We start from the raw sequence: 25,000 nt of genomic DNA, 5'->3' as shown, positions 1-25,000 counted from the left end.
CCAGATGGGAATGTAGTCCTTATGTAACCGACCCATACATGATGTACACACGCTCTGTATAAAAAAGGAAGAAGTCAGAAAAAAGAAGGAAGCCTGACAGATCCATACCTGACGATCTGCTCAGAGACTGGTTTGTTCTGGAACTTTGGAGGAAGTTCCAGAACAGGCTTCACGGTGAAACACTGGACGCCTTCATCACAGCCGTTAAGGGAAACATTCAAGTATTGAATAAATGATCAAAAGCTGGTCAAAATAATTTCAACTAAACAGAACAAAAGCTGTAAACTAAAGTAGGCTACGCTCAACCATAAAAAAACTAAACTCCTGGTTAGACCCTCCCCGTCTGCTGAATGTGTGGAGTTTACGTGTGTAAATGGCGGTGGTGAAGGACTTCGTGAAGGACTGCTGATGTATGTAAAAAAGACTTTATATATACAATCGATTAACTGATTGATTGATTGACTGACTGTAATCTCTGTGATAAGGATGCACTGTCAAGGAGAGTTCCTGATGACTGTCTGACTCAATCAATAAAATGTATTTTATAAAAGCCCATTTTACATCAGCAGTGCTTTACAGATACCCAGCCTGAAACCCCAAAGAGACAGCAATGCAGAGGCAGAAGCACAGCGGCTAGGAACAACTCCCTATAAGGCAGAAACCTTGGAAGAAACCTAGAGAAGGAACCAGGCTCTGAGGGGTGGCCAGTCCTCTTCTGGCTGTACTGGGTAGACCAGAGGAACCAGGCTCTGAGGGGTGGCCAGTCCTCTTCTGGCTGTCTGACTGAAACCTCTGTGTTAAGGATACACTGTGAGGGAGAGTTCTTGATGTCATCGCCGGGTGGTGTGGTAGTCTTCATCTTGTCAGCGTTGGGGAACTGGGTGAGCAGTCTGGCCTCAAAGTCCTCTCTCCTCTCGTACTCCTTCCCCCTGTAGATGAACATCTTGTTCTGAGAGGAGAAAACAAGAGAACAACGGTGTTACACCACTTCTGACCCCAGAGCAAGCTTTGTGGCACAGTCGATGCCACGCTGGGCTTCGGGACCAAAAGGTTGAGGGTTCACCACCGCGGCAGCTCACTTTCCCTGGCTGTTTCATTACACTGGACTAGTGATAAACACACTCAACTGAACCAACAGAGTGGCATAACACTGCAGACACAGTATCGTATGGGGTAGAATGGGGAAGGATCTTGTACTGTAAAGCACTTTATTGTATGTAGAGCACGTATTGTCTGATGCAATGGCAAAGAATAAGGTTAGTCCTTGGTCTGATCAAAACACACACAGTCAATAGTGGCATCACACTGCAACAGACAGTACAGAGCACATTGGACCATTCAGTGGCTGTCCCTGAGCACACGGAAAATAAGCTGTACACTATATATACACAAAAGTATGTGGACACCCCTTCAAATTAGTGGATTTGGCTATTTCAGCCACACAGTGGATTTGGCTATTTCAGCCACACCCGTTGCTGACAGGTGTATAAAATCGAGTACACTGCCATGCAATCTCCATAGACAAACATTGGCAGTAGAATGGCCTTACTGAAGAGCTCAGTGACCTTCAACATGCACCGTCATAAGATGCCACCTTTCCAGCAAATCAGTTCATCACATTTCTGCCCTGCTAGAGCTGCCCCGGTCAACTGTAAGTGCTGTTATTGTGAAGTGGAAACGTCTAGGAGCAACAACGGCTCAGCCGTGAAGTGGTAGGCCACACAAGCTCACAGAACGCGACCGCCGAGTGCTGAAGCGTGCAGCGCGTACAAATCGTCTGTCCTCGGTTGAAACAATCACTACCGAGTTCCAAACTGCCTCTGGAAGCAACGTCAGCACAATAACTGTTCGTTGGGAGCTTCATGGCCAGCACAGAGCCCTGACCTCAACCCCATCGAACACCTTTGGGATGAATTAGAATGCCGAGATCATAACAGACTCACATCTCTACATATTAACCTGTCTGTAGCTGAGATCATAACAGACTCACACCTCTACATATTAACCTGTCTGTAGCTGAGATCATAACAGACTCACATCTCTACATATTAACCTGTCTGTAGCTGAGATCATAACAGACTCACATCTCTACATATTAACCTGTCTGTAGCTGAGATCATAACAGACTCACATCTCTACATATTAACCTGTCTGTAGCTGAGATCATAACAGACTCACATCTCTACATATTAACCTGTCTGTAGCTGAGATCATAACAGACTCACATCTCTACATATTAACCTGTCTGTAGCTGAGATCATAACAGACTCACATCTCTACATATTAACCTGTCTGTAGCTGAGATCATAACAGACTGGGGAGACTGGTGTTTTAGTTACATTGGCTTATTGAATGCTCTCCAAATGGGGTTAACCTGTTTGGCTGGCTGGGGGCTTGAAAAGGTACAATCTGTGATTTGTGTTTTAGCCCATCGGCAGCTCCTCAACTTAAACGGAGGGATAGGGTTTAAAAAAATTGTACCCACTCTCAAGACATTTCTATTCAAAGCACAGGGAGGCATTTATAATTTGTATTCTCAAGAATCAAATGGTTATACTTTATATATCATTCATTTTAATGACCAATAACTGCTACAAATATCCCAGATTGGAGGGTATAACAGAAGATAGTCCTATTTGGTAAAAGACCGAAGTCCATATTATGGCAAGTACAGCTCAAATAAGCAAAGAGAAACGACAGTCCATCATTACTTTAAGACATGAAGGCCAGTCAATACGGACATTTTCAAGAACTTTGAAAGTTTCTTCAAGTGCAGTCTCAAAAACCATCAAGCGCTATGATGAAACTGGCTCTCATGAGGACCGCCACAGGAATAGAAGACCCAGAGTTACCTCTGCTGCAGAGGATAAGTTCATTAGAGTTACCAGCCTCAGAAATTGCAGCCCAAAAAAATGCTTCACAGAGTTCAAGTAACAGACACATCTCAACATCAACTGTTCAGAGGAGACTGTGTGAATCAGGCCTTCATGGTCGAATTGCTGCAAAGAAACCACTACTAAAGGCCACCAATAAGAAGAAGAGACTTGCTTAGGCCAAGAAACACAAGCAATGGACATTAGACCGGTGGACATCTGTCCTTTGGTCTGGAGTCCAAATTAGAGATTTTTGGTTCCAACAGCCGTGTCTTTGTGAGACGCAGTGTGGGTGAACGGATTATCTCTGCATGTGTAGTTCCCACCGTAAAGCATGGAGGAGGAGGTGTTATGGTGTGGGGGGTGCTTTGGTGGTGACACGGTCTGTGATTTATTTAGAATTCAAGGCACACTTAACCAGCATGGCTACCACAGCATTCTGCAGCGATACGCCATCCCATCTGGTTTGGGCTTAGTGGGGCTATCATTTGTTTTTCAACAGGACAATGACCCAACACACCTGCAGGCTGTGTAAGGGCTATTTTACCAAGAAGGAGAGTGATGGAGTGCTGCATCAGATGACCTGGCCTCCACAATCCCCCGACCTCAACCAAATTGATATGGTTTGGGATGAGTCGGACCGCAGAGTGAAGGAAAAGCAGCCAACAAGTGCTCAGCATATGTAGGAACTCCTTCAAGACTGTTGGAAAAGCATTCCAGGTGAAACTGGTTGAGAGAATGCCAAGAGTGTGCAAAGCTGTCATCAAGGCATATTTGAAGAATCTCAAAAAATATTGGTTACTACATGATTCCATATGTGTTATTTCATAGTTTTGATGTCTTCACTATTATTCTACAATGTAGAAAATAGTAACAATAAAGAAAAACCCTTGAATTAGTAGGTGTTCTAAAACATTTGACTGGTAGTGTATGCCTACAATACTGGTGGGGACAGTACAGTACAGTGTATTCAGTTAGTGTTTCATGTTTTTCATTAACTTTGTTCTGTTCTTAACAGGCTTTGAACCCTGTTCTGTTCTCAACAGGCTTTGAACCTTGTTCTGTTCTCAACAGGCTTTGAACCTTGTTCTGTTCTCAACATGCTTTGAACCGTGTTCTGTTCTCAACAGGCTTTGAACCGTGTTCTGTTCTCAACAGGCTTTGAACCGTGTTCTGTTCTCAACAGGCTTTGAACCGTGTTCCGTTCTCAACAGGCTTTGAACCTTGTTCTGTTCTCAACAGGCTTTGAACCTTGTTCTGTTCTCAACAGGCTTTGAACCTTGTTCTGTTCTCAACAGGCTTTGCACTTTGTTTTTCTCCCTAATGTCACATACTGCTGATGCTTTCTGCGCACGCACGTGCACGCTTACACGAACACAGGCAATGCTCCCTCTACACTGCGGGTGTGCGCATCTCCCTCCAGGACTACCGCGCAGAAGAACTGCCATGGTGCAGAGCGCAAGAGATTTAATTTCACAGAGTTCGCACCATTAGTTTGCACTATATAGATCAACGTTCTTTCAACGTTGTGATCGAATCAATATTATAATCAGTCCCTTTTCAATACAACAAACCAAAACATATCTAACTTTGCAAGACTGAGTCTGTGATTTTGTTGTAGTTGTAGGCAGAGCACAACGGAGTAGAATCCTATTGGCGGGGGTAGCCCACAAGCGGTCTTTCAATCACCCGCGAGTGAATGAGCTTTTCAGATCAGAGCCGCGCGTCTGCACATTTGTTGATATTCTTTGCTAGTTGGCGAGTTATCAGCCCAGTTATAGATCAGTATAGGTCAGCAATGGGGAGTTACTGCTTCCTGCGAGAGCACAAAACGTGGTCTTTGAAAAGACTGTCAGGTAAAAAGCTTATGGCTTAATTAAAGGGACAGTGTTGTATTTTGAGACAGGCTTGAATATGCACATACTCCAATAGGCAGAGGGACAGCCTACATTGTCTAATTCTCTGTATGGTAATAATAATTAATTTTGTAAAGTGGTTTCTTACATCATACAACACAATACAAAGCAATTTACAGTCACCTATTTGGCCCATGGTGTTACAGACCAAGTAAAAAAACATTAATTAATGTCAAGCCCTTCATAATATCAAAACGTTTTTAAAAGTATCATGCAATGTAGGCCTGCATTGAACACCACATATAGGCTACTGTAGGCTATCATAGAAATCAAAAGCTATTTCCATGTGAAAATGTTATGGGATTTTCTCCATTGGTTTTGTTGGTAGGCCTACATTATGATCAGACAGCAACAATAGCCTGTTGACTACTGTCTAAAACTGTCAGGGTACAGCCTCCAGATTCCACTCACAAGACCAAAAATGTGCTCAGTGCCCCCAAAAATAAGAGGGAACATTGAACACAGGCCAACTCCACTGAACAAAAATATAAACGCAACATGTAAAGTGTTGGTCCCATGTTTCATGAGCTGAAATAAAATATCACAGAAATGTTCCATACGCACAAAAAGCTTACTTCTCTCAAAGTTTGTGCATAAATTTGTTTCCATCACTTTTAGTGAGCATTTCTCCTTTGCCAAGATAATCCATCCACATGACATGTGTGGCATATCAAGAAGCTGATTAAACAGCATGATCATTACACAGGTGCACCTTGTACTGGAGACAATAAAAGCACTCTAAAATGTGCAGTTTTGTCACACAACACAATGCCACAGATGTCTCAAGTTTTGAGGGAGCGTGCAGTTGGCATGCAGACTGCAGGAATGTCCACCAGAGCTGTTGCCAGAAAATGGAATGTTCATTTCTCTACCATAAGCCACCTCCAATGTCATTTTAGAGAATTTGGCAATACGTCCAACCGGCTTTACAACCGCAGACCACATGTATGGCATTGTGTGGGCGAGCGGTTTGCTGATGTCAACGTTGTGAACAGAGTGCCCCATGGTGGCGGTTGGGTTATGGTATGGGCAGGCATAAGCTACAGACAACAGACACAATTGCATTTTATCAATGGCAATTTGGATGCACAGAAATACCGTGACGAGATCCTGAGGCCCATTGTGAGGCCCATTTTTTGTAATGACTGGGAATACAGATGCATATCTGTATTCCCAGTCATGTGAAATCCATAGATTAGGCATAATGAATTTATTTCAATTGATCGATTTCCTCATATGAACTGTAACTCAGTAAAAAAATTAAAATATTTGCATGTTGCGCTTATATTTTTGATCGGTATAAATGCACATTCAAGCACGAGTGCACAGCCCCAATTTTGCAGTTAATTAAATGCATTGCTTCCCTGAAAGGTTTTCAAATCTGCTTTGAGTGATAAGGCAACAAACAGCTCATTGATTTCCGCACGTCGTCTGTTCCGAGCACGGCAGAATAAAGAAACAGCTAAAACTGCTGGACAGAAATAGGCAGCAGGTCAATTCTCAGGCTGCAGTTACACAATACCACTTTCACACAACTTTGCTGTTACACGAAGCAAATCAAATCAAATGTTATTTGCCACATGCGCCGAATACAACAGGTGTAGACGTTACAGTGAAATGCTTACTTTACAAGCCCTTAACTCAAACTCAACTCAAACACTATTAAAATTGTATGCAACAGCCAATCAAATTGAAGCTGCTTCTGTCATATTGTTTGAGAATTCTAAAGCTCACCCCATCGTCATCTGCTGCAATACATTGCGATTTCACAAATTATTTTGTTTATCCGACCGTTTCGTTATTGTATAAAGATTGATTTAGACAAAATGCTGGCTGCAATCAAGAAGCTTGTGTCTGTAAGTGGAGCCTTAGGGGGAACAATCGCAAAAAAATTTATTCTTGCTAAAATCAGAGTGGAGTGTAGAAACGAACCACGTTTCCATCCAGTTTTTATAAGAGTAAAGTCATACTGTATAAAAAAAAAAGTTTCTGTATAATTTTATAAATGCCGACAGATTATTTGTTTGTTCGACATGGTGGGATATTTTTGTGTTGGTAAAATGTATTATGTGAGAAATGGCGGTGGAAACGCCTTTATGTGTGGAATGTCATGTTGTATAATGACACAGCATCTGAATAGTTCCATACCGGACATTACCGGACATTCCTTTTGTTGTAGTCAGTGCCTTTTTTAATGTTGCACACTTCCTTCTCTATTCCCCCTCAACATCCCCTGCCCACCTGATGAGCTTGATGCTCCTTTCCAATAAATATCTAGGGTTTATTCTGGTGACATGATGATCGATGCTTGACTGCCGTTTGACAAATCAACATATTCTCCATACTAATCTCATTATGTAGCCTATCCTACCCATATAACCTACTAAGGGTCGGCTGGAGCGCACCTGCCAAGATCAGAGCGGGCACATTTGCTATTCAACGCAACAGTTGTTGTGACAAAAACTATCGGAAGAGTTGAAATTACAATAAAAAACATTGCGATTTTATTCGGTACATGAAAACGTACATTTTCGGCGTTCACCACGTCATCACGCAGTGATTTTTAAAACGCAACAAGTCAGTTTGGTGGAAACACACTGCTGGTGGTGCTGCCGAGTGGCGCAGTGGTCTAAGGCACTGCATCGCAGTGCTAGCTGTGCCACTAGAGATCCTGGTTCGAATCCAGGCTCTGTCGTAGCCGGCCGCGACCGGGAGACCCATGGGGCGGCGCACAATTGGCCCAGCGTCGTCCAGGGTAGGGGAGGGAATGGCCGGCAGGGATGTAGCTCAGTTGGTAGAGCATGGCGTTTGCAACGCCAGGGTTGTGGGTTCGATTCCCAAAGGGGGTATGAAAAAATAAAATAATAATGTATGCACTAACTGTAAGTCGCTCTGGATAAGAGCGTCTGCTAAATGACTAAAATGTAAATGTAAATGGTGGGGAAAATGTGCATATTTTCTTTTCAAATATTCACATGAAAAAATCTGTCGCCAATTGAACGGAAACTAAAGTATAGCTGTAGAATCAGAAACACTGTGGTAAACCAGGATATTGCTGGTCTATTTAATGTGGGAACTCAGATGAGGCTTCTTTCACACACTGTACCGTTTAAACACAGCAACGTGTGTGTTCCTCTCAATGGCATGATGCTCATTACTCAGCTCCCAGACTGCACCATTCTGACAGAGGAAGGAAATCACAGCCTATCACAGAGGAAGGAAATCACAGTCTATCACAGAGGAAGGAAATCACAGTCTATCACAGAGGAAGGAAATCACAGTCTATCACAGAGGAAGGAAATCACAGTCTATCACAGAGGAAGGAAATCACAGTCTATCACAGAGGAAGGAAATCACAGTCTATCACAGAGGAAGGAAATCACAGCCTACTCACAACAGTGAAGAAGCAAAAACAGAAAATGGATCTCATACTTTTGGCTAGTCAATAATTCATTAATATTTTTCTAAATGGAAACAAATCAAATCAAATCAAATTTTATTGGCCACATGCGCCGAATACAACAGGTGCAGACATTACAGTGTAATGCTTACTTACAGCCCTTAACCAACAGTGCATTTTTTTTTTACAAAAAAGTAAAAATAAAACAACAACAAAAAAAGTGTTGAGAAAAAAAGAGCAGAAGTAAAATAAAATAACAGTAGGGAGGCTATACATACAGTGGGGTACCGGTGCAGAGTCAATGTGCGGGGGCACCGGCTAGTTGAGGTAGTTGAAGTAATATGTACATGTGGGTAGAGTTAAAGTGACTATGCATAAATAATTAACAGAGTAGCAGCAGCGTAAAAGGATGGGGTGGGGGGGCAGTGCAAATAGTCCGGGTAGCCATGATTAGCTGTTCAGGAGTCTTATGGCTTGGGGGTAGAAGCTGTTGAGAAGTCTTTTGGACCTAGACATGGCACTCCGGTACCGCTTGCCGTGCGGTAGCAGAGAGAACAGTCTATGACTAGGGTGGCTGGAGTCTTTGACAATTTTGAGGGCCTTCCTCTGACACCGCCTGGTATAGAGGTCCTGGATGGCAGGAAGCTTGGCCCCAGTGATGTACTGGGCCGTACGCACTACCCTCTGTAGTGCCTTGCGGTCGGAGGCCAAGCAGTTGCCATAACAGGCGGTTATGCAACCAGTCAGGATGCTCTCGATGGTGCAGCTGTATAATTTTTTGAGGATCTGAGGACCCATGCCAAATCTTTTCAGTCTCCTGAGGGGGAATAGGCTTTGTCGTGCCCTCTTCACGACTGTCTTGGTGTGTTTGGACCATGATAGTTCGTTGGTGATGTGGACACCAAGGAACTTGAAGCTCTCAACCTGTTCCACTACAGCCCCGTCGATGAGAATGGGGGCGTGCTCGGTCCTCTTTTTTTTCCTGTAGTCCACAATCATCTCCTTTGTCTTGGTCACCAGACGACCACAGTGCAACAACGGAAATGGCTTTAAAAACACTTTTTACTAATAACCTTCATAACCATTTAAAACGTTTATTTTTTTGGGGTGGATGACTGAAGACGGGGTGGCCGGTCATTTGTGCGGTTGAGTCTGTTTCTGCGGTAACATGGACTCTTAACAATCTCCCTCAAGTAACAAGTGTCATGATGAAATCAATGAAAAAATAATACAAAATAAAACAGTACCTAGAATGACATTCATGGATTATTGAGCCATGCTGTTGGCAGAAGGGTTTATGGGGCCATAAATGGAATCCAAATATCTCCAAATGCATGGTGGGAATGGTAAAACAAAGTCTGTTGTTAGCGATGGAGACCACGTTCAACACGATAAAACATACAGCAGAAGTATCAATCAACCATTTCAATCAACACTCAAATCAGATGATCTTAGCGATGATCCATCAAAGTCAATGACGACGATCCAAGTCCTTAAAAGCACAAAGATAAAAGCTACATCGGTGCTTCAACTGACAAGGGAGTCATCTCAGGTCACAGAGTGTGTAGAAACTAAAACACCATTAGAGGGGAGAGGACAGAACGTACCTGAAAATGTATGAGATGAGGAAAATTGTTTGTTTATCCCAGTCAGTGAACTCAGAAGCTATTCGACGTCCTAAATGACACCCTATTCCCTTTGCAGTGCACTACTTTAGACTAGAGCCTTATGGGCCCGTTCAAAATTAGCACACTGTATAGGGAACAGGCTGCCATTTGGGACACGACCCACTGAGAGAACTCAGAATGATAGAACGTGACAGCTCATATTTTAAAAGTGTTGGAACACAGTCTGATTAATATTTTAAGACAACTTTTGGAAAGCCTGAACGCTTCCGTTGAGCCGAGCCGCTGAGATCAACAGAACGCGGCAGCGTCACAGTAACATGGGGGAACACAAGCTAGAGAAAAGAAAGATGGAGGAATGAAGTTGACTGACCACTGCTCTATCGATCGCTGCATACATTCAGTCACACTGCCATCCTAGACGTCCTTTCTGTTTAAGTGAGCGGCGTTGTACAAAACCAGTCGTCAGTGATTGGTTAGTCTCCAACTCCAATCAGAGTATCAAAGCCAATTACTATTTCCGAAATGCCGCTTTTCCCACGTGTGAATGTGTTCAGTATTTTAATAAGAGAATATCCCAAGGCCTTCCACATTAGATACGAATACATCACAATCAGCTGAATTAAGCAGCGATGTGTACAATTAATTATTAAGGAAGGAAGAGAAACAAAGTGCCTTTATTGGATGTAGTGATTTCGTTAATATAATTGACTTATTACCAGAGGCAGGGAGAGAGATACTGACATACAAACTGAATGTATCTTCATTAACCAGGCCTCCGATGAAGACTTCCCTAATGACTCATGCAGAGAGACCAGGATTGATATAACATTATGTTTTCATTATTATCTACTATAACAACAATATAATATGAGGATTCTGAATGAAGCCCACACCTCTTCAGACTTGAGTGCATTCCAAATGGCACCCTTTTCCCCTATGTAGTGCACTACTTTTGATCAGGTCCCATAAGGCTCTGGTCATAAGTAGTGGACTATATATTGAATAGGGTTGCCATTTGGGATGCAAACATGCTAGCCCAATAGGCCAGTGAGAGGGATAAAGCCTATCTGGTGTAGGACGCCACTGCTGTACTGAGGGCCAGTAAGAGGCCATGGTCAAACACACTAACCCACTTTAGCTGTAATCAGCCAGCAATAATCACCTTGTTTAGTTCATGTTGTTGTGACGCTATTAAGGCAAGAACAATCTCTGCAGCGCTTCAACATTAATGCTCCGTGGTAAATTGTACTTTTTTTTTGAGGGAAAGAACACTGTCCCATTTAAAAACTGCACAGCACATAATCTGCCTGTGTCACAAATCACACCATATTTCCCTATATAGTGCATTACTTTTGAATAAGCCCCGTAGTGTTCTGGTCAAAAGTAGTGCACTATAAAGGGAACAGGTTTCCATTCGGGACATAGTCTCTGTTCCAGTATCTGATCTGTAATGATAACTCCTGGGCTGATACTAATCAGCATCCGTTTTCATCTCACTGCTTTAGATATGACAAGTCATTTATTTCTTACCGCTCCCCTTCTCTAGCAGAAGCATCCTTAGCTCCAAGAAGGTAGTCTACAGTAGACAGGATATAGAGAAGTCTATTAGGTAGTCTACAGTAGACAGGATGTAGAGAAGTCTATTAGGTAGTCTACAGCAGACAGGATGTAGAGAAGTCTATTAGGTAGTCTACAGTAGACAGGATGTAGAGAAGTCTATTAGGTAGTCTACAGTAGACAGGATGTAGAGAAGTCTATTAGGTAGTCTAGAGTAGACAGGATGTAGAGAAGTCTATTAGGTAGTCTACAGCAGACAGGATGTAGAGAAGTCTATTAGGTAGTCTACAGTAGACAGGATGTAGAGAAGTCTATTAGGTCGTCTACAGTAGCCAGGAGCTGGTCATAGACAACCTACCCCAGACACACACCACTCTCTCTCTCTCTGTCCTCCTAACAGCTGGTAATAGAATCAAAGAGAGGACTCTCTATACATGAATCCCAGTCTAACAAGGCCTTTTAAATATCCAGACAGATAAAGGCAGCACTAGGTTGTTCGTGCCCTGCTAGAAGGAGAGGGGTTAGAGGGGAGCCTTGTGAACAGTGTCTTCCCAGCCCGAATGTAATGATCAGACGATGCCTCTTCCTTAAAGGAGATTATTTTTAGACGTTCTGGAAGAGAACGATGTCGTGACAGAACAGAAGGGAGCTCTAATCCATGAAATAAATGACAGCCTTAGAAACGGAGTGAACAAGGAACACGTTGAACAGGAGACAGTCTTCCACATTGACACAACTTTCCCTCCATTACACAATGAGCTCTGCAGAAAGGAGAAACCACCAGCCACCAGTGACCCAGACGGTGATAATTAGCCCCGACTCTATCCACGTGGAAATTGATATGGTAACTTGACCAGATATGAATGTGAGAATACTAGCACTTTCATTGACTGAGAACAATCATTTAAACTTTTACTCAACACATGTATCACCACACGGCACAAGACAGGGTATCACCACACGGCACAAGACAGGGTATCACCACACGGCACAAGACAGAGGGTAGATAACAACACATAGAAACACCTAAAGGTTCATGTCAGATAGTAACATGATGTCACAGAACAAGTAGCTAGTAACATGATGACCCTCTGACAGAACAAGTAGCTAGTAACATGATGTCACAGAACAAGTAGCTAGTAACATGATGACCCTCTGACAGAACAAGTAGCTAGTAACATGATGTCACAGAACAAGTAGCTAGTAACATGATGACCCTCTGACAGAACAAGTAGCTAGTAACATGATGACCCTCTGACAGAACAAGTAGCTAGTAACATGATGTCACAGAACAAGTAGCTAGTAACATGATGACCCTCTGACAGAACAAGTAGCTAGTAACATGATGACCCTCTGACAGAACAAGTAGCTAGTAACATGATGTCACAGAACAAGTAGCTAGTAACATGATGACCCTCTGACAGAACAAGTAGCTAGTAACATGATGTCACAGAACAAGTAGCTAGTAACATGATGTGAGAGGCTGACCCTCTGACAGAACAAGTAGCTAGTAACATGATGTCACAGAACAAGTAGCTAGTAACATGATGACCCTCTGACAGAACAAGTAGCTAGTAACATGATGACCCTCTGACAGAACAAGTAGCTAGTAACATGATGTGACAGAACAAGTAGCTAGTAACATGATGTCACAGAACAAGTAGCTAGTAACATGATGACCCTCTGACAGAACAAGTAGCTAGTAACATGATGTCACAGAACAAGTAGCTAGTAACATGATGACCCTCTGACAGAACAAGTAGCTAGTAACATGATGTCACAGAACAAGTAGCTAGTAACATGATGACCCTCTGACAGAACAAGTAGCTAGTAACATGATGACCCTCTGACAGAACAAGTAGCTAGTAACATGATGTCACAGAACAAGTAGCTAGTAACATGATGACCCTCTGACAGAACAAGTAGCTAGTAACATGATGACCCTCTGACAGAACAAGTAGCTAGTAACATGATGTCACAGAACAAGTAGCTAGTAACATGATGACCCTCTGACAGAACAAGTAGCTAGTAACATGATGTCACAGAACAAGTAGCTAGTAACATGATGTGAGAGGCTGACCCTCTGACAGAACAAGTAGCTAGTAACATGATGTCACAGAACAAGTAGCTAGTAACATGATGACCCTCTGACAGAACAAGTAGCTAGTAACATGATGACCCTCTGACAGAACAAGTAGCTAGTAACATGATGTGACAGAACAAGTAGCTAGTAACATGATGTCACAGAACAAGTAGCTAGTAACATGATGACCCTCTGACAGAACAAGTAGCTAGTAACATGATGTGACAGAACAAGTAGCTAGTAACATGATGTGAGAGGCTGACCCTCTGACAGAACAAGTAGCTAGTACATCTACTAAATACCACCACACACTGAACTGTCTAATGTACAAACACAGTGGGTAGATATGAAATAATACTCTGTAAAGTATCTGGCTAATATAAAGTGGGGGGAGAGACAGAGAGAAAGAGTCATCCTCTGAGTGGGAAGGCTTGATGGGAATACCCTCATGTATTATCAGAAAGAGAGAGCGAGAGAGAGAGAGCAGGTAGCCCTCTGAGGGGGAAGGCTTGATGACCCTCATAACCCTAAACCTGAACTAATGAATAATGTGGAAATTGAGCAAGTTGAGGTGACTAAACTGCTTGGAGTAACCCTGGATTGTAAACTGTCATGGTCAAAACTTATTGATACAACAGTAGCTAGGATGGGGAGAAGTCTGTCCATAATAAAGCGCTGCTCTGCCTTCTTAACAGCACTATCAACAAGGCAGGTCCTACAGGCCCTAGTTTTGTTGCACCTGGACTACTGTTCAGTCCTGTGGTCAGGTGCCACAAAGAGGGACTTAGGAAAATTGCAGTTGGCTCCGAACAGGGCAGCACGGCTGGCCCTTGGATGTACACAGAGAGCTAACATTAATAATATGCATGTCAATCTCTCATGGCTCAAAGTGGAAGAGAGACTGACTTCCTCACTACTTGTATTTATGAGAGGTATTGACATGTTGAATGCACCAAGCTGTCTGTTTGAACTACTGGCACACAGCTCGGACACCCATGCATACCCCACAAGACATGCCACCAGAGGTCTCTTCACAGTCCCCAAGTCCAGAACAGACTATGGGAGGCGCACAGTACTACATAGAGCCATGACTACATGGAACTCTATTCCACATCAGGTAACTGATGCAAGCAGTAAAATTAGATTTAAAAAACAGGTCAAAATAAGCCTTGTGGAACAGCGGGGACTGTGAAGAGACACACACACACACCGGTACACACACACAGGCGCTATCACACACACTCTACACACATGTACATTGTAATGTTGTTGTATGGTGGTATCATACATTTTGTATTGTGGATATGTAGTGCTGTAATAATGTTATATGATGTACTGTTTTATCTTTTTGTTTTATGTGTGATGTAAGTGCCTTAGTGTGTTTGGACCCCAGGAAGAGTAGCTGCTGCCTTGGCAGGAACTAATGGGGATCCATAATAAACCCCAGGAAGAGTAGCTGCTCTTGGCAGGAACTAATGGGGATCCATAATAAACCCCAGGAAGAGTAGCTGCTGCCTTGGCAGGAACTAATGGGGATCCATAATAAACCCCAGGAAGAGTAGCTGCTGCCTTGGCAGGAACTAATGGGGATCCATAATACCCCAGGAAGAGTAGCTGCTGCCCTGGCAGGAACTAATGGGGCTCCATAATAAACCCCAGGAAGAGTAGCTGCTACCTTGACAGGAACTAATGGGGATCCATAATAAACCCCAGGAAGAGTAGCTGCTACCTTGGCAGGAACTAATGGGGATCCATAATAAACCCCAGGAAGAGTAGCTGCTACCTTGGCAGGAACCAATGGGGATCCATAATAAACCCCAGGAAGAGTAGCTGCTGCCTTGACAGGAACTAATGGGGATCCATAATAAATAAAAATATGTATTAACAGAGAGAGAGAGAGAGCAGGTCACCCTCAGGGGGAACGCTTGATGGGAATACCCTCGTCTATTAACTGAGAGAGAGAGAGAGAGAGAGAGTTAAAATGGAATTGAAAATTGTAATTGAATTGAGAGAGAGAGAGGGAGCAGGTCACCCTCTGAGGGGGAAGGATTGATGGGAATATCCTCGTCTATTAACAGAGAGAGAGAGAGAGAGAGAGAGAGAGAGAGAGAGAGAGAGAGAGCAGGTCACCCTCTGAGGGGGAAGGCTTGATGTGAATACCCTCGTCTATTAACAGAGAGAGAGAGAGAGAGAGAGAGAGAGAGAGAGAAGGTCACCCTCTGAGGGGGAAGGCTTGATGTGAATACCCTCGTCTATTAACAGAGAGAGAGAGAGAGAGAGAGAGAGAGAGAGAGAGAGAGACAGAGAAAGAGACAGAGAGAGAGAGAGAGAGAGAGAGAGAGACAGAGAGAGAGAGAGAGAGAGAGAGAGACAGAGAGAGAGAGAGAGAGAGAGACAGAGAGAGAGAGAGAGAGAGAGAGAGAGAGAGAGAGAGAGAGAGAGAGAGAGAGAGAGAGAGAGAGAGAGAGAGAGAGAGAGAGAGAGAGAGAGAGAGAGAGAGAGAGAGCAGGTCACCCTCTGAGGGGGAAGGCTTGATGTGAATACCCTCGTCTATTAACAGAGAGAGAGAGAGAGAGCGCGCTGAACGGAGTGGTTCAGCTGAGAGAGAAAAAGGTGGAGAGAGGATATTATATTTGAACTGTGAGAATATTCTGTTAAATAGAAATGTGTAATCAGGCTTCATAGCAGTGAGCTAGAGCCTCTAATGCTCTCTCTCTCTCTCTCTCTCTCTCTCTCTCTCTCTCTCTCTCTCTCTCTCTCTCTCTCTCCCTTCTTCCTCCCTTCTCTCTCTTTCTTTTTTTCTCCCCTCTCTCTCTCCATCCCCCTCTCTCTCTCCATCCCCCTCTCTCTCTCTCTCTGAGACACGGCTGAGGTAGGGGACTCTACTGGCTGTGGTAATGTATTGACTGGCTGATGTTCATACTGTTCACTCTCTCCACTCTCAACAGATGGCTGCAGAACTATGGACCGTGTGTGTGTGTGTGTGCGTTGGTGTGTGTGTGTAAGAAGCAGGTACTACTTACCCTGAGGAAGGAAGGGAAGCCCACTCCATAGTAGCCCACAGCAAAGTAGTCTGGCTTGGGCCGGATCACCTTCACAATGTTCTCATAGAACTGGGCCTGCTTCCGCTGTAACAGGAAGTAACCTTCAGGAAGACTCAATGTATTGGATGCTGAATACCATGTACACACATTAAGACACACACGCACGCACGCACGCACGCACGCACGCACACAACTGAAAGATCCATTTCAAGGTTTTGTCCATATGGTAATGCCTGGTTAGTTCCTTTACTAGTAGAATATAAAATGCCTTCTACAACAATATGACAGAAGTGATTGGAGTGTACTTACCAAGGATGCACTGAGCTGCTCAAAGTCAAACATCTCATTCTCATACTGGTCTGCCAGCTCCTTCCCTAGTACGATGGCTTCCTCCCACATCTACACACACACACACACAGACAGACAGACAGACAGACAGAGACACACACACACAGACAGACAGACAGAGACACACACACACACAGACAGACAGACAGACAGATGGACGGACAGACAGAGACACACACACACACACACACAGACAGACAGACATACAGATGGACGGACAGACAGACAGACAGAGATAGGATAAGAGAGAATAGTCATATATATCTGTCACTGTATTTAGCTCCAGACAGTCTGGCTGGATAACACATCAAGACAGATCGTTTGGAGGACAGTGTCTCTCCAGGACTCAGGTTTCTACCCACACACAGCACAATGTTAGTGTTTGGCTGGACTGGGTTAGTGTTTGGTTGGACTGGGTTAGCATTTGGCTGGACTGGGTTAGTGTTTGGCTGGACTGGGTTAGTGTTTGGCTGGACTGGGTTAGTGTTTGGCTGGACTGGGTTAGTGCTTGGCTGGACTGGGTTAGTGTTTGGCTGGACTGGGTTAGTGTTTGGTTGGACTGGGTTAGTGTTTGGCTGGACTGGGTTAGTGCTTGGTTGGACAGAGTTAGCGTTTGGTTGGACAGGGTTAGCGTTTGGTTGGACTGGGTTAGTGCTTGGCTGGACTGGGTTAGTGCTTGGCTGGACTGGGTTAGTGCTTGGCTGGACTGGGTTAGTGTTTGGCTGGACTGGGTTAGTGCTTGGTTGGACTGGGTTAGTGTTTGGTTGGACTGGGTTAGTGCTTGGCTGGACTGGGTTAGTGTTTGGCTGGACTGGGTTAGTGTTTGGCTGGACTGGGTTAGTGCTTGGTTGGACTGGGTTAGTGTTTGGTTGGACTGGGTTAGTGTTTGGATGGACTGGGTTAGCGTTTGGTTGGACAGGGTTAGCGTTTGGTTGGACAGGGTTAGCGTTTGGTTGGACTGGGTTAGTCCATCTCCTCCTCCTCATCTCCATCCATCTACCTCGCTCCCCTCTCATCCTCCATACTCCTCCCTCCTCTCTCCTCCCCCCCCATTCCCTCCTCTCTCCTCCCATCCCATCCCACTAAGCTAACATCCTAATGACTGTTGTTCCAGGAGGAAAGACCCAGTAACATATCCCCATCCCTCTTTCAAGCTCTCCTCGCATCCCTCCCTCCCTCCCCAGCTTCAGTAGCATAGGGGAGGTCCTCAGTGACTAGACCCCCTGCGCTCCGTTGCCCTGCTGAAGATGGGATAGACAGACAGATATTTCTCCACATTGAGTCATCTATGAACGGTCTGCTCCTCCTGTTATACAGAGTGGCATCATGCAGATACATTATCTACCCTCTCTCTGTCTGTCTCTCTGTCTCTCTCTGTCTCTCTCTGTGTCTCTCTGTCTCTCTCTGTGTCTCTCTGTGTCTCTCTGTGTCTGTCTCTCTCTGTCTCTGTCTCTCTGTCTGTTTCTCTGTCTGTCTGTCTGTCTGTCTGTCTGTCTGTCTGTCTGTCTGTCTGTCTGTCTGTCTGTCTGTGTCCTGTGGTTTATGGTGATACAGAGGTGGCAGGGGAGGAAGGGAGGGAGAGAGGAGGAGGGAGAGAGGGAGAGAGGGAGAGGGAGAGAGGGAGAGAAGGAGGGAGGGAGGAGGAGGGAGGGTGGGAGAGGGAGAGAGAGAGAGAGGAGAAGAGGAGAGAGAGAGAGAGAGAGAGAGGAGGAGGAGGGTGGGAGAGAGAGAGAGAGGGAGAGAGAGCGAGAGAGAGAGGGAGAGAGAGAGAGAGAGAGAGAGGGGGTAGAGAGGAGGAGGGAGGAGGAGGGAGGGTGGCGGGGCAAGGAGGAGGGAGAGAAGAGGAGGTGGAGAGAGAGCAGATCACCCTGAGTGTGAAGGAATTCAGCAGCAATAGAAGGAGAATTCAGAGGAGAGAAGGGAGGTTTTAGCCGTCTTCATGTTGCCTCCCTCGACCAGGCCATTGAAGGTGGATCAGATAAAACAGATAATTTACATTCCCTGCTATGTAACACGCTGAATGAAAAGCTGCAGCTCAGTAAGCCTGTCTCTCTACCTCTATTCTCACCAGCCCCCTCTCTCTCTCTCTCTCTCTCTAAACCTCCTTCTCTCTAACCAACCCTCTCTCTCTCTCTCTCTCTCTCTAACCAACCCTCTCTCTTTCCTCTCACCAACCCTCTCTCTCTCTCTCACCAACCCCCCTCTCTCTCTCACCAACCCCCCCCTCTCACTCACCAACCCCCTCTCTCTCTCCCGCTCTCTCACCAACCACCTCTCTCTCTCTCTCACCCTCTCTCTCTCTCCAACCCTCTCTCTCTCTCACCAACCCTCTCAATCTCTCCAACCCCCTCTCTCTCTCTCCCGCTCTCTCACCAACCCCCTATCTCTCTCTCTCTCTCACCCTCTCTCTCTCTCCAACCCTCTCTCTCTCACCAACTCTCTCTCTCTCTCCAACCCTCTCTCTCTCTCCAACCCTCTCTCTCATCACCCTCCCTCCCCCTCCCTCTCTTCATATCACCCTCCTTCCCTCCTTTCGGTACCTTGCCCTTGTCGAAGTAGTTGATAATCTCCTGGTAGAGCTGGTCCTTGAGTTGTCCTTGTGTAGAGGCCTGGTAGCCTTCTCTCTGGGTGAGGTGAGCTGCACACGCCTCTTCAGACCACTGCAGGGACACAGACACAGATCACCTCTAATTACACTACCATAGAACAGACCCCTATAGACACAGATCACCTCTAATTACACTACCATAGAACAGACCCCTGTAGACACAGATCACCTCTAATTACACTACCATAGAACAGACCCCTGTAGACACAGATCACCTCTAATTACACTACCATAGAACAGACCCCTGTAGACACAGATCATCTCTAATTACACTACCATAGAACAGACCCCTGTAGACACAGATCACCTCTAATTACACTACCATAGAACAGACCCCTATAGACACAGATCACCTCTAATTACACTACCATAGTACAGACCCCTGTAGACACAGATCATCTCTAATTACACTACCATAGAACAGACCCCTGTAGACACAGATCACCTCTAATTACACTACCATAGAACAGACCCCTGTAGACACAGATCACCTCTAATTACACTACCATAGAACAGACCCCTGTAGACACAGATCACCTCTAATTACACTACCATAGAACAGACCCCTGTAGACACAGATCACCTCTAATTACACTACCATAGTACAGACCCCTGTAGACACAGATCACCTCTAATTACACTACCATAGTACAGACCCCTGTAGACACAGATCACCTCTAATTACACTACCATAGAACAGACCCCTGTAGACACAGATCACCTCTAATTACACTACCATAGAACAGACCCCTGTAGACACAGATCACCTCTAATTACACTACCATAGTACAGACCCCTGTAGACACAGATCACCTCTAATTACACTACCATAGAACAGACCCCTGTAGACACAGATCATGTCACCTCTAATTACACTACCATAGAACAGACCCCTGTAGACACAGATCACCTCTAATTACACTACCATAGAACAGACCCCTGTAGACACAAATCATCTCTAATTACACTACCATAGAACAGACCCCTGTAGACACAGATCATCTCTAATTACACTACCATAGAACAGACCCCTGTAGACACAGATCACCTCTATAATTACACTACCATAGAACAGACCCCTGTAGACACAGATCACCTCTAATTACACTACCATAGAAAAGACCCCTGTAGACACAGATCACCTCTAATTACACTACCATAGAACAGACCCCTGTAGACACAGATCATCTCTAATTACACTACCATAGAACAGACCCCTGTAGACACAGATCATCTCTAATTACACTACCATAGAACAGACCCCTGTAGACACAGATCACCTCTAATTACACTACCATAGTACAGACCCCCTGTAGACACAGATCACCTCTAATTACACTACCATAGAACAGACCCCTGTAGACACAGATCACCTCTAATTACACTACCATAGAACAGACCCCTGTAGACACAGATCACCTCTAATTACACTACCATAGAACAGACCCCTGTAGACACAGATCACCTCTAATTACACTACCATAGAACAGACCCCTGTAGACACAGATCACCTCTAATTACACTACCATAGAACAGACCCCTGTAGACACAGATCATGTCACCTCTACACTACCATAGAACAGACCCCTGTAGACACAGATCACCTCTAATTACACTACCATAGAACAGACCCCTGTAGACACAGATCACCTCTAATTACACTACCATAGAACAGACCCCTGTAGACACAGATCATCTCTAATTACACTACCATAGAACAGACCCCTGTAGACACAGATCACCTCTAATTACACTACCATAGAACAGACCCCTGTAGACACAGATCATGTCACCTCTACACTACCATAGAACAGACCCCTGTAGACACAGATCATGTCACCTCTACACTACCATAGAACAGACCCCTGTAGACACAGATCATGTCACCTCTACACTACCATAGAACAGACCCCTGTAGACACAGATCACCTCTAATTACACTACCATAGAACAGACCCCTGTAGACACAGATCACCTCTAATTACACTACCATAGAACAGACCCCTGTAGACACAGATCACCTCTAATTACACTACCATAGAACAGACCCCTGAAGACACAGATCATCTCTAATTACACTACCATAGAACAGACCCCTGTAGACACAGATCACCTCTAATTACACTACCATAGAACAGACCCCTGTAGACACAGATCACTTCTAATTACACTACCATAGAACAGACCCCTGTAGACACAGATCACCTCTAATTACACTACCATAGAACAGACCCCTGTAGACACAGATCATCTCTAATTACACTACCATAGAACAGACCCCTGTAGACACAGATCATCTCTAATTACACAACCATAGAACAGACCCCTGTAGACACAGATCATCTCTAATTACACAACCATAGAACAGACCCCTGCAGACACAGATCACCTCTAATTACACTACCATAGAACAGACCCCTGTAGACACAGATCACCTCTAATTACACTACCATAGAACAGACCCCTGTAGACACAGATCACCTCTAATTACACTACCATAGAACAGACCCCTGTAGACACAGATCACCTCTAATTACACTACCATAGAACAGACCCCTGTAGACACAGATCATGTCACCTCTACACTACCATAGAAGAGACCCCTGTAGACACAGATCACCTCTAATTACACTACCATAGAACAGACCCCTGTAGACACAGATCAACTCTAATTACACTACCATAGAACAGACCCCTGTAGACACAGATCACCTCTAATTACACTACCATAGAACAGACCCCTGTAGACACAGATCAACTCTAATTACACTACCATAGAACAGACCCCTGTAGACACAGATCATCTCTAATTACACAACCATAGAACAGACCCCTGTAGACACAGATCATCTCTAATTACACTACCATAGAACAGACCCCTGTAGACACAGATCACCTCTAATTACACTACCATAGAACAGACCCCTGTAGACACAGATCACCTCTAATTACACTACCATAGAACAGACCCCTGTAGACACAGATCATCCCTCTAATTACACTACCATAGAACAGACCCCTGTAGACACAGATCACCTCTAATTACACTACCATAGAACAGACCCCTGTAGACACAGATCACCTCTAATTACACTACCATAGTACAGACCCCTGTTGACACAGATCACCTCTAATTACACTACCATAGAACAGACCCCTGTAGACACAGATCACCTCTAATTACACTACCATAGAACAGACCCCTGTAGACACAGATCACCTCTAATTACACTACCATAGAACAGACCCCTGTAGACACAGATCACCTCTAATTACACTACCATAGAACAGACCCCTGTAGACACAGATCACCTCTAATTACACTACCATAGAACAGACCCCTGTAGACACAGATCACCTCTAATTACACTACCATAGAACAGACCCCTGTAGACACAGATCACCTCTAATTACACTACCATAGAACAGACCCCTGTAGACACAGATCACCTCTAATTACACTACCATAGAACAGACCCCTGTAGACACAAATCACCTCTAATTACACTACCATAGAACAGACCCCTGTAGACACAGATCACCTCTAATTACACTACCATAGAACAGACCCCTGTAGACACAGATCACCTCTAATTACACTACCATAGAACAGACCCCTGTAGACACAGATCACCTCTAATTACACTACCATAGTACAGAAGACCCCTGTAGACACAGATCACACTACACTACCATAGTACCGACCCCTGTAGAGACAGATCACCTCTAATTACACTACCATAGAACAGACCCCTATAGACACAGATCATCTCTAATTACACTACCATAGAACAGACCCCTGTAGACACAGATCACCTCTAATTACACTACCATAGAACAGACCCCTGTAGACACAGATCACCTCTAATTACACTACCATAGAACAGACCCCTGCAGACACAGATCACCTCTAATTACACTACCATAGTACAGACCCCTGCAGACACAGACCACCTCTAATTACACTACCATAGAACAGACCCCTGTAGACACAGATCACCTCTAATTACACTACCATAGAACCGACCCCTGTAGACACAGATCACCTCTAATTACACTACCATAGAACAGACACCTGTAGACACAGATCACCTCTAATTACACTACCATAGTACAGACCCCTGTAGACACAGATCATCTCTAATTACACAACCATAGAACAGACCCCTGTAGACACAGATCACCTCTAATTACACTACCATAGAACAGACCCCTGTAGACACAGATCACCTCTAATTACACTACCATAGAACAGACCCCTGTAGACACAGATCACCTTAATTACACTACCATAGAACCGACCCCTGTAGACACAGATCACCTCTAATTACACTACCATAGAACAGACCCCTGTAGACACAGATCACCTCTAATTACACTACCATAGAACAGACCCCTGTAGACACAGATCACCTCTAATTACACTACCATAGAACAGACCCCTGTAGACACAGATCACCTCTAATTACACTACCATAGAACAGACCCCTGCAGACACAGATCACCTCTAATTACACTACCATAGTACAGACCCCTGCAGACACAGACCACCTCTAATTACACTACCATAGAACAGACCCCTGTAGACACAGATCATCTCTAATTACACTACCATAGAACAGACCCCTGTAGACACAGATCACCTCTAATTACACTACCATAGAACAGACACCTGTAGACACAGATCATCTCTAATTACACTACCATAGTACAGACCCCTGTAGACACAGATCATCTCTAATTACACTACCATAGAACAGACCCCTGTAGACACAGATCATCTCTAATTACACAACCATAGAACAGACCCCTGTAGACACAGATCATCTCTAATTACACTACCATAGAACAGACCCCTGTAGACACAGATCATCTCTAATTACACAACCATAGAACAGACCCCTGTAGACACAGATCATCTCTAATTACACTACCATAGAACAGACCCCTGTAGACACAGATCACCTCTAATTACACTACCATAGAACAGACCCCTGTAGACACAGATCATCTCTAATTACACTACCATAGAACAGACCCCTGTAGACACAGATCATCTCTAATTACACAACCATAGAACAGACCCCTGTAGACACAGATCATCTCTAATTACACAACCATAGAACAGACCCCTGTAGACACAGATCACCTCTAATTACACTACCATAGAACAGACCCCTGTAGACACAGATCACCTCTAATTACACTACCATAGAACAGACCCCTGTAGACACAGATCACCTCTAATTACACTACCATAGAACAGACCCCTGTAGACACAGATCACCTCTAATTACACTACCATAGAACAGACCCCTGTAGACACAGATCACCTCTAATTACACTACCATAGAACAGACCACTGTAGACACAGATCACCTCTAATTACACTACCATAGAACAGACCCCTGTAGACACAGATCACCTCTAATTACACAACCATAGAACAGACCCCTGTAGACACAGATCATCTCTAATTACACAACCATAGAACAGACCCCTGTAGACACAGATCACCTCTAATTACACTACCATAGTACAGA

At 44.4% G+C, this 25,000-nt stretch overlaps 1 protein-coding gene across 1 annotated transcript in view; it reads right to left on the bottom strand.

The window, feature by feature from the left end:
• LOC121578917 (dedicator of cytokinesis protein 1) overlaps positions 1-25,000 on the bottom strand; it is a 172,598-nt gene that overhangs the window by 55,777 nt on the left and 91,821 nt on the right. Inside the window, 5 exon segments of the mRNA XM_045207649.1 lie at positions 109-190; positions 808-949; positions 16,481-16,585; positions 16,811-16,900; positions 19,390-19,509. Of these exon segments, the coding sequence (XP_045063584.1) occupies positions 109-190; positions 808-949; positions 16,481-16,585; positions 16,811-16,900; positions 19,390-19,509 (539 nt within the window).

The sequence above is a fragment of the Coregonus clupeaformis genome, chromosome 26 (genome assembly GCF_020615455.1).
Source record: "Coregonus clupeaformis isolate EN_2021a chromosome 26, ASM2061545v1, whole genome shotgun sequence".
Lineage (NCBI taxonomy): Eukaryota > Metazoa > Chordata > Actinopteri > Salmoniformes > Salmonidae > Coregonus > Coregonus clupeaformis.
Note: the sequence above shows the minus strand (reverse complement) of the source record. Positions and strands in the feature narration are given on the sequence as shown.